The following is a 10583-nucleotide window of genomic DNA, read 5'->3' on the forward strand; positions in this document are numbered from 1 at the left end:
CCCCCCCCCCCCCCCCCCCGCGCGGCCTCATTTTGCATTGCCGGCAGCGGTGTCCAGAGGGTTCCGGTCCCTCTGCCCCTTTGCCCACGTCGCCCACCTGTTTGATTCTGCCCTCGCCCGGCTCATGAGGCAGCGCCCGCCGGTGTGGGCCACGTCATGTTTGCAGCCTCTCTTCTGTGTGGTCGTTTGCGAGTATGGACATTCGGGAGTTTCCTTAGGCGCAGTCTGTGTGTGTTTCTTGTTCTTCGTGCTTCGGAGCCATTGCCCAGGGTGGAACCTGCCATCTTACTGCGCCACTTAGAACGCTGGGCGCTCAGTACGTGTCATTTTCTTAGGCACAATTTTAGTTGGCCTGGGACGTGTTTTTATGCTCTTCTTGTTGTAGCAAGGGACGCATAAAGTTGTTTTAATTTGAGGGGCACCTGGGTGGCTCAGTCGGTTAAGCATCCAACTCTTGATTTCGGCTCAGGTCGCAATACCATGTTTTGTGAGTCTGAGCCCCACGTTAGGCTCTGTGCTGTCAGTGCGAGCCTCCTTGGGATTCTCTCCCTCCCTCTCTCTCTCAAAATAAAGAAATAAACATCTTTTAAAAATTGTTTAATTTTTTGGGGCGCCTTGGTGGCTCAGTCGGTTAAGCATCCAACTCTTGATTTTGGCTCAGGTCATGATCTCACGGTTCATGAGTTGGAGCCCCACATCAGGCTCCATGCTGATGATGCAGAACCTGCTTGAGATTCTCTCTCTCCCCCTGTCTTTCTGCCCCTCCCCTGCTCGCTCTCTCTGTCTCTCTCTCTCAAATAAACTTTTTAAAAAATTTTAAATTGTTTAATTTTTCACTTTGTGCTTTTTTGTTTTTAACGCAGAACAGAGCTTATATTATACCTCAATGGAAGTAAAGGGGAAGGCAGTGGATGGGGCACTCTTCTGTAACAGCAAAAAGCCCCCCCCTACCACAAATGTTTACAAATAAATGTTTGCTGCTTTTTTTCTTTTCGAATATTCATTTAAATTCTAGTTAGTGAACATATAGTACAATGTTGGTTTCAGGGTTTATCATTTTTACCATCAGAGAACATATTTCTGCATATTTCAAGATATGGCCTTTTAGAACTGGTCAGCTGGCATCTGACCCTGTGTGTGGCTGGCAGGGGAGGGGGGCCCACCCTGAAGCTTTGACCTGACACGTGGGTACCTCTCCTCCAGTGGGTGGGGATGGGAGGGGGGCAGGGAGCTGTGGTGCAGGTGAGAAGGGCGGTTGCTGCCCCTGCGGGGCCAGGAGTGAGGAATCACATGTCTGAGGGATGGAAAGACCAGTGACCAGGTGGGGTGAGTGCGGGGCTAGTGTGGTCTTGCGGCGGCTCAAGGGTCCTGCCTTCTCCCCTTCCCCGGCCCTCTGTCTCCTGCATCCGTGCTCTCCCGTCGGGAATGTGAGCTCGCCTCTCCTTCCTGAAGGTGCCCCATCAGCAGGTTCCCTAAATGGGGGTGTGGGCCTGGCAAAGGCAGGGCTTGTGTGTGGACAGCCCTCCCTCCTGCTGGCACACGGTCACCTCCTGGCACACGTCACCTGGGTGCCGCTAGGAGCCATCTAGGAGGCTGTGGGGAGAGGCTGCTGCGGGAGGGGGGGTGGGCAACAGGCGAAGGTGGGGGCGCTCAGCGTGAGTGGGCATCGCGACCTGGCAGAGGCCGTGGTGGCCCAGGGGAGCGGGATGGCCCCGGGGTGGGGGGAGCACAGAGGAAGGGGAGCCCAGGTTCCCGTGAGGAGGGGGCCGGGCATGGAGGCGGTTGCTGTGGAGGCCGGACGCTTCCCCACAGAGCTTCAGTGGGGTGTGAAGGGGGCTGCTGTCTGTGTTTGGGAACAAAGGTGTGCAGACACCTGCACCTGCGGGGGCTGCCGTCCCCAGCTGGTTGCCAAGGCCTGTCAGCAGTGGGCGGGGCTTCCGGGAGGGGCGGCTGTGCAGACCCCAGGCTCAGGACACTGTCTCTCCTTTCTCTGCAGATGAAGGGCGCCCTGGCGGAGATTATCCAGCTGGCTACCCTGGACTCGGACCCCTGGGTTCTCATGGTAGCTGACATCCTGAAGTCCTTTCCCGACACCGGCTCGCTTAACCTTGACCTTGAAGAACAGAATCCCAACGTTCAAGATATTCTAGGAGAACTTAGAGAAAAGGGTATCTGTGTGTGTGTGTTTTTTATGTGGGGAGGAGGGAAATGTGAACTTGACATCTACAGTGTTGCGTCGTGTGCGGGGCAGTTGCTGTGGTTCCGGAAATGTTATCTGTGTGCATTTTCCACCCCCACCCCCCCCCGCCAGAGCTGCTGCCCAGCTTCTCGCCAGTCTCAGAATACCAAGCTTGTCAACAGCCCACAAGCCGCTCCTCACTGCTCAGCTCCGTGAGGCCATGGGCTCTGCCCGTTCAGGTTGCATCTCTAGAGCATAGAACATTCCCTGGCACAGAGTAGATGCTCAGAACTGTGTGTTTAAAGTATCACCAGTTGAGTTATTTTGAGCTTGAACTGAAAATTATTTAGAATATTCTCGTAAATGATCAGAGAAGGCATAGAAAGACGAGGAGGGCTGTTCCTCCCAGATCTCTCTCTGTCTGGAGACAGGTGCAGGTGGTGCTCCTTCAAGATGGAGCCTGTGCTGCCACAGGGCCGGTAGCCTGGCCATTCCCCCCACACAACACAGAGTCTTTGGGAGCCCTGGGAAGCAAACCCAGGACGTCTTTGTCCTGGTGGTTATCTTGACCAGGGTCCAGGTGAGGTCTGCCTCTTAGGTGGGGAAGGGCCTGCTTTGTCTTCGGCTGCAGGGGGCTTCTTGGCCCCGGGGGGGGGGGCAGGAAAAATAGGGGTGCATTTGAGCTCCTTCCTCAAGGGTTTTCCCTGAGTTCCGACTCCTGGGGGGACAGAGAAGCCACCCGAGTGCTGCTTCTGAGGGCCAGGATCCAGCAGAAGTCAGAAGAGACCACTGACAGGGGCCCGTGGAGGCTGCAGAGAGAAGCCTATGGTGACCACAGACTCGCCTTTCCTATTGCTCGGGGTGTGTCTGGGCATTTCTGATGCCTGGGAATGCTGGAGACACTCTCCAAAAATTGTTGTATTGATGCACACCGGTGGGGCCCCATCCTGGCGGGTGGCCACCTGCTTGACCACCAGCCATGTTGGTGGCCTTGACTGGCGGGCGACTGGTGGGGTGGAGACGCCGGGGAGTCCGTCTTTGACGGATCAAAGCGGAAGATCCGCGGCTGTAAACAGGAAACGGCATTTGGATTGTGTTTTCACATCAGTGGTGGAGACGGTGGCCTGGGTGAGGGAGCTCCTAACGAGTTGTGTCGGTTCTTGAACGAGCAGTGAATGAGTGTGAGGCGTCAGCCATGCTGCCACTGGAGTGCCAGTACCTGAACAAAAACGCCCTGACGACCCTCGCCGGACCCCTCACTCCCCCAGTGAAACATTTTCAATTAAAGAGGAAGCCGAAGAGTGCCACGCTGAGGGCAGAGCTCCTGCAGAAATGTGAGTGTCCGCCATCTAGGCGCCGGGCTGGTGGGGACCCTCTCCTCTCGGGGCCGCCCTGCCGAGCTCACGGCCGTGCTTCGGCCTCGGTCTGTACTTCTACTTTCAGAGTTCTTTGATTTATGGCTCCTAACCTGTCTTCTTGAGACCGAGGTCTGCAAAAGTTTTTCAGAAATTTATTTACTGCTACGCTAAACTGTGTGTTCTAAAATCTGCTCTAGAAACTTCAGAATTTTCGGGTTAAAGGGTCTGTAATCTTGTTACAAAAAGTGAAATCTGCAAACGGCGATGTGGGCGGTGACAGGTGGCCTGGCAAAAGCTCCTGAAAGGCCGGCCCCTCCTGTAACTGCCTTTTTCTGGAGTTGCAGATGGCGTGCATCTCACCGTAAAGATGTTTCAGCGTTTTATTTAACGTTTTCTCAGATAGTAGCATGTGAAATGGGTGTGGAAGTTATTTGCTAGAAAAAAGGCAAGGAAGTTGATTCTTTTCAACCAAATTGCAAAACATATCCCGATAAACTTTTATTTTGAATGGCTACGGAATTGGTATCAATGACATACGTAAATGCCCTGGTTGCAAAGCATCTGGGTAAAACGCACCAGCCGTTGTGACTCTTAGTTCAGAATAGACAGCGTCCTGGGGCGCCTGGGTGGCGCAGTCGGTTAAGCGTCCGACTTCAGCCAGGTCACGATCTCGCGGTCCGCGAGTTCGAGCCCCGCGTCGGGCTCTGGGCTGATGGCTCGGAGCCTGGAGCCTGTTTCCGATTCTGTGTCTCCCTCTCTCTCTGCCCCTCCCCCGTTCATGCTCTGTCTCTCTCTGTCCCAAAAATAAAAATAAAACGTTGAAAAAAAAAATTTTTTAAAAAAAAGAATAGACAGCGTCTTGGGTCTGGTGCCGTGCTGTGGCTGCATGGGGCTGGTGGCCCCGCTGTCCCCTGTGGCAGAGCCTAGTGCTGGGGACCAGGCTTCCGGCCCCGCCTCGCTGCTCCCTTCCCCTTCCCCAGCACCCACCGAGCCGTCTCGGGAAAATCTCGTTCCCTCCTCATACTTCTGCGTCTGCGAGGAGAAACGCCACGCACGCTTTGCCTGATGACCACGGTCATCAGTGTCCAGTGAGGACACCCCCATCGGGGCTGCCCGACTTGAGACCTCACGCAGGGTGCCCAGGAGGCCTCCCTCCAGCCCCCCTGTGGGGCCCCTCTGGAGTACGGTTCTGCCCCTTCCGGGCAGCCCCACGGCTCTCCTTACTTGAAAGTAGGTCTTGTAAGCAAAAAACATACCATTTGCAGTCACATTGGGCTTCGGGGAACGTATGAATGTGTCTTTAGGAAGAGAGACGTGTGTGTGTGTGTGTGTGTGTGTGTGTGTGTGTGTGTGTGTGAGTGAATACTTACAGCACCTACTTCCTAGCGAGTCATTTCGTGAGCGCCACGCACATGTACCGCAGGACACGCTGCTGACACGTGCAACCCTCTTACAGCCACCGAGACAGCCCAGCAGCTGAAGCGGAGCGCGGGGGTGCCCTTCCACGCCAAGGGCCGGGGACTGCTCCGGAAGATGGACACCACAAGTAAGGCCTTGCCTGCTGCGCTCCGCCCTGGCAGCCCGAGCACGGAGCCGCAGGACTCCTTCCTGCTTCCGGGCTTGCCTCTGGGTCAGAGATTGGGGTTTGGCTTCAAAGACGGTTTTTCCCGGTCAGCCACACCATTTAAATGTTGGGCCCCAAAGGTGCCTTAAGAGGTGTTGGGAAAGGAACGCGTGGAATGAGGAGAGCTCAGGGTCAATGCAGGTTTTCCACCTGTGGAAAGACCTGGAAGGATATATATGTGGACATGCCAAGAGGAGCAAGACCAGAATTTGAGCAGGATGCGGGCGGGGCGGGGGGGGGGGGGCGGTAGGGAGAGGGTGCCCCCTGCACATGGTGAGTGCCGCCCCGCCGCAGAGCTTTGGGACTGACGGTGGATTGCGAAATGCCCCGGTGGCTGGTGCTCCTGGGCCGTACCTTCTTCCTTCCCTCAGGGCTGGAAACAGCCCTGCGTGCACATCACCGGAGCAGATAGGAGGAGCAGAGAACAGGGAGCCTGGAGCATGCCTCCAGAAGGCACCGGACAAACCAACCCAAGGGCAAGAGGCAGGGCCCAGGGTGACCAGGCAGCAGGGGAGGGGTGCCACCTGAAAACAGAGGGCACCCTGTTGGAGCTGACAGGGAAGCCTGGCGGGGTCCCTTCTAGAGGCCCGCCCACCCCGCTCACCGGAGAAAGCTCTCAGGTTCTCCACGCCCCAGCAACGTGTCCTGAGGGCAGTGCTGGCCAGAGGCTGCGTGTGCCCTGGGCCTGGCTCACGGGGTGAGACCTGAGCAGGAGCAGGCCTGCGGGCTGAGCATGGAGATGGGGTCCCGGGGGCGAGAGTGGGGAGGTGCTAGATGCCCAGTGGTGGGGGGGGCAGGCCCTGCTTGAAAGGGAAGGTCGCTGTGTGTCAGGTGACTTCTTTTTGACACAGTTAGGACCAACTTGAGGAGGAAGGGAGGGAGGGAAGGAGGAAGGAAGGAAGGAAGGAAGAGAGGGAGGGAGGAAGGTGGGAGGGAGGGAGGGAGGGTGATTGTGGCTGCAGTGTGTGCGTATCTAGCCTTTCACGGTCAGTTTGCTGGGAGGTACAAGAAGGGAGCGTGGGTAGAAGTCGCGTCCGTGCCGTCGGAAGCTCGCTGTGTTAGCACGGATGGCTGCAGACACGGTGTCTGTTTTTGTTCGTGCTTTGGCAACAATATCCTAGGTTGGCTGTGATGCCATTGCTTCCTATGGCCTTGCCCTCAGACTCGACGCCTGAGCCCTTGGCCACCAGGAGAGGGTCGCCCAGGGTCGCAGGTGTACTGGTGATGTCGCCTCCACCCACCCTCGCAGAGACAGGGCGGTCCGTGGGAATCGGGGTTGCACCCGCTGGGCTCGCGCACGGTGTCACGGGGCCGGTGAAGCGGGCGGTGTGCTGGCAGGGTGGCCTCGCTCCTCAGAGGGAAGCATGAGAGTGGCAGGAGACAGGCCAGTCCCTGAGGTCCCCACCTCTTTGCAGCCCCACTCAAAGGCATCCCGAAGCAGGCGCCCTTCAGAAGCCCCACCACCCCCAGTGTCTTCGGCCCCGCCGGGAACCGGACCCCCATCCCGCCTTCGAGGACCCCCCTGCGGAAGGAGAGGGGCGTGAAGGTAGGCACTTCCCCTCTGGTATCCGCGGCCTCACGAGACCGGCCTCGGTGTCCCTCACACCGCGGGTAAGGGCCGGCTTCTGTCTGTTTTGACAGCTGCTCGACATTTCTGAGCTGGACATGGTGGGAGCCGGCCGAGAGGCAAAGAGGAGGAGGAAGACGCTGGGTGTGTACACGGGGCTCCCTACGGGGTCTGGGCTGCCCTCCGCCGGGCGCTCGGTCGGGGAGCCGGGGGTCAGGCATCGGGGTGGGTCTGGGCTGCAGTCCACCTGGGGGCTGCGCTTCCCGGCCGGTCCCTCTCCCGGTGACTCGTCCCGCCGGTGGCTTTTGTCTTGACGCTAGGTCCTCAACTGGGGCGCGGTGATCATACGGGGCAGGACTTCTGGAAAATGAGCTCACTTTGTTCTTTGCCTGGAGACCGTGTTTGAAGCACACGTTCAGTGTGGCGGTTCGGGATTGCACCCCGGGGGCCCGCCGGGCCCGCTCGTGGGGTGCGCGCAGTCGGGGCCACTGGCAAGGACTCTGTTTTGTCAGCAGATGCGGAAGTGGTGGAAAAGCCAGCCAAGGAGGAGACTGTCGTGGAGAACGCCACCCCAGATTACGCGGCCGGCCTGGTGTCCACACAGGTGGGGCCTGGGCGCTGCAGGGGCGCCTTCCACAACCACCCATCTTCCCCCAGCTCCTCACGCGGCCGACATGTGGTTAGCCACACAGTGTGCCCTGTGGGGAGTGTGTGTGTGTGTGTGTGTGTGTGTGTGTGTGTGTGTGTGTGTGGATACGGGTGCGAGAGGCGTTGCACTAGGGCTGTGTGTGCGCGTCCCACGTGTGCTCTCCGGGGGACTCTGTGGTGAGTCTCCTCACCTCTAGGCCTTGGTTTCCCCTCTCTAGTGGGGACCTGTCTTTGGGGCCTCAGTCCCGCCCACAGTGGAGGGGGTCAGCGGGCAAGCATAGCCTGCTTCTCGGATTCTCGTCTGTGCAGACCATCCCCACGCAGCTCGTGGGGATGGGGCCACGGGCAAGGGCTGGAGAAAGGCCTTGTGAGCATGGCTTGCTTCCGGGTAATGGCCCAGTTTCCTTCCACTGCAGAGTGGTGTTTTCTCTCCTCCTGGCTGGCTGGTTTGGGAAGCCCCCCCCCCCCCCCCCCCCCCCATGAGGCAGGTCCAGACAGGGGCTGAGGAGAACAATGCCCGCCGTCCTGCCCCAGGGTTGGGAGTGCCTCCCGTGGGGGTGGAGGATTGAGTCTGAGGCTCACAGGGGAGCCAGCACAGGCCAGCGTCCAGGGGAAGCACTGAGCCCTGGGTCTCTTCTGGGAGGGATCGTAATAAAATCTGTTCCAGAAACTCGGATCCTTGAACAACGAGCCTGCGCTGCCCTCCACGAGCTACCTGCCTGCCACCCCCAGCGTGGTCCCGGCCTCGTCCTACATCCCCAGCTCCGAGACCCCACCAGGTGAGCGGGCAGGTGTCCGGCTCAGCCTTCTCCAGACCCCTCCCCAGCACCCACCGGGACTGCTGCCCGCTGGGGAGGGAGCAGATCCTCCCTTGCTCACGTGGCGCTTCCCTGGGCGGCAGGACATCTGTGCTGGAGCAATCCCCAAGTTTTCACCTGCTCTGTCCTTTCTGGAGGCCCCTTTGTAGGGCCCAGTGGGGAGTGGGGGTGCTGGAGGAGGGGGAGGGGGTTGCCCAGCTGACGTCAAGATAGGGTCCAGGGATCCCCTCGCAGTCACAGAATTTCTGACAAAAAGGTGGACCCAGGGTAATGGACTTGACTCTGGGGCTCTGGCGTCACTGGGCTTAGCTTTGCCCTCCGGGAGCGGAAGTGGCCAGAGAGGGCCATGGGGGGCCAGCAGCCCTGTTGGGCTGGAGGAGGCTGCCTTCCTGCGTTACCGGGGCCGTGGCGGGGAGGGGGGGGGGGGGGGGGGCGGGGCGGGGGCTGGGCCTGGGCCAGGCCTGGACATCTCATCTGCCGTCTGGAAGAGCCTGAGACTCCCTGCTCCTGCGGGGCCCAGAGGTGCTGCCGGTGGTTCAGGCTCAGGCCCCAGCTTCCGCCAGACGGCCTCCCACTGGGGACTCAGAGGCAGGACGGGGTCTAGCAGTCAGGGCCTGGGAGGTGGAGCAGGACCCGTCCCCTTGTTCTAGGGGCAGTGGAGCCCAGGAGAGCTCAAGGGCCGGGGGGGAGGGGGGGGGGGGGGGGGGGGGGGGGGTCCCTGTCTCCCCTTCCTTCCCCCGCCCCCTCACCAGACCGCATTCTGCTTACAGCACCATCTTCTCGGGAGGCTGGCCTGCAGGCCAGCCGGCCGCCTGAGGAGCCCAGTGCCCCAAGCCCTGCGCTGCCAGCACAGTTCAAGCAGAGGGCACCCATGTACAACAGCGGCCCGAGTCCTGCCGCATCCACACCCTCAACGCCCACCTCTCCCCTGACGCCCACCACACCCCCGGCCGTCACCCCGGCCGCCCAGACGCCTCCCGTGGCCATGGTGGCCCCACAGACCCAGCCCCCCGCCCAGCAGCAGCAGCAGCAGCCCAAGAAGAACCTGTCCCTCACGGTAGGTGTGCCCTGGGCGGGCTGAGGCCTTGCCCGCCCACAGCTGCAGTGGGGGCACCCGCAGTGCCCGGATACCCACACCCCTGTCCACGCTTGCAGAGAGAGCAGATGTTTGCTGCGCAGGAGATGTTCAAGACGGCCAACAAAGTCACACGGCCGGAGAAGGCCCTCATCCTGGGCTTCATGGCCGGCTCCCGAGGTAGGTGTGCGTGGCTGGCCCCGGGGGGAGGGGGGAGGGGGGGCGGGCAGGGGGACGGGGGCCCCGGGAGGGGCGGGGGGACGGGCTCCTCAGTCCCCGGTGCCCCGCCCAGCAGCCCCTGCCCTCCGCAGAGAACCCGTGCCAGGAGCAGGGCGACGTGATCCAGATCAAGCTCAGCGAGCACACGGAGGACCTGCCCAAGTCGGACGGCCAGGGCAGCACCACCATGCTGGTGGACACCGTGTTCGAGATGAACTACGCCACAGGCCAGTGGACGCGCTTCAAGAAGTACAAGCCCATGGCCAACGTGTCCTAGGGGCCGCCCGCCGCCCGTGCTGGCCTCCGCCGTGGGGCTTGGCGGGACGGCCGCCCCTCGGGCTCCACCGGGCCCCAGCCCGCTAAAGCTTTAGGTTCATTTCTCGGGGGTGTTCTGGACTCGTTTTTTAAATTTTACTATGGGTTACCTTTTGTGTGATTTCGGATACTTTTTTGGATTCAATATTACATTTTCGAATGTTCAAGTTAACCAGAAAAGTTATAACTTCCGCATTTTAGCGACAGCTCTGCTTATTAGACTTTTATCTTTTTTATTTTTTCTTAAATTCCACTGACCACGAAGGAGGGCTTTTCCTTGCTAGTGCGACGCTCTCCCCGCCCCCCGAGGTTGAGGGGACCAAAGGGACGCCTGGCGCGGTGGACAGGGTGAGGTAGGGCTGCCGAGTACCCCAGGGCGGGAGATGCGGGCCGCGCTCACCGCCCGCAGCTTTTGTATTTGTCTTTTGTACGGTTGTGAGCCTTGAGACCGGTCTTCTGGTACCTGTTTTCATTGTAAAACTATCTGAGTAATTAAAGTCTAGCTTTTCTAAAGAAAGCCCCGCGGCGGTGTTTCGGGCCAGCCCGTCCTCTCTGCTCCGAGGGCCGCAGCCCCCGTTGGGGTGGGTGGTGGCGGGCTGGCAGGATGGTCACTCCCCGACTAGGGGGAGCCAGGGTCAAAGGCTCTCCTCAGGGAAGACGGAGGACCCGGGGCGGGGCTGAGCGTCCGCTCAGAAGGGTCGGCAGCTCCTGACCGTTTCACCCTCGATGGGGATTTGCTCATCAGAGTGTTTAAAAAAGCGGGGGGGGGGGGGGGGGGGG

At 60.0% G+C, this 10583-nt stretch overlaps 1 protein-coding gene across 3 annotated transcripts in view; it reads left to right on the forward strand.

Annotated features, from left to right (window-relative positions):
- The window catches only part of NELFA (negative elongation factor complex member A), a 27538-nt gene extending 17218 nt beyond the window's left edge, over positions 1–10320 (forward strand). For 2 of the 3 annotated variants that reach the window (XM_040489583.1, XM_040489600.1), the window contains exons 2-11: positions 1997–2168; positions 3352–3513; positions 4994–5083; positions 6577–6707; positions 6803–6872; positions 7244–7332; positions 8044–8155; positions 8965–9251; positions 9350–9453; positions 9581–10320. In XM_040489583.1, coding sequence (XP_040345517.1) covers positions 1997–2168; positions 3352–3513; positions 4994–5083; positions 6577–6707; positions 6803–6872; positions 7244–7332; positions 8044–8155; positions 8965–9251; positions 9350–9453; positions 9581–9851 — 1488 coding nt within the window. In that variant the 3' untranslated portion in view covers positions 9852–10320. The remainder of the gene's footprint in view (positions 1–1996; positions 2169–3351; positions 3514–4993; positions 5084–6576; positions 6708–6802; positions 6873–7243; positions 7333–8043; positions 8156–8964; positions 9252–9349; positions 9454–9580) is intronic. The other variant, XM_040489591.1, reaches the window with a different exon arrangement.
- The last annotated feature ends 263 nt before the right edge of the window (positions 10321–10583 follow it).

Source organism: Herpailurus yagouaroundi, unplaced genomic scaffold (genome assembly GCF_014898765.1).
Source record: "Herpailurus yagouaroundi ecotype Mexico unplaced genomic scaffold, PumYag 28, whole genome shotgun sequence".
In the NCBI taxonomy this organism is placed as follows: Eukaryota; Metazoa; Chordata; class Mammalia; order Carnivora; family Felidae; genus Herpailurus; species Herpailurus yagouaroundi.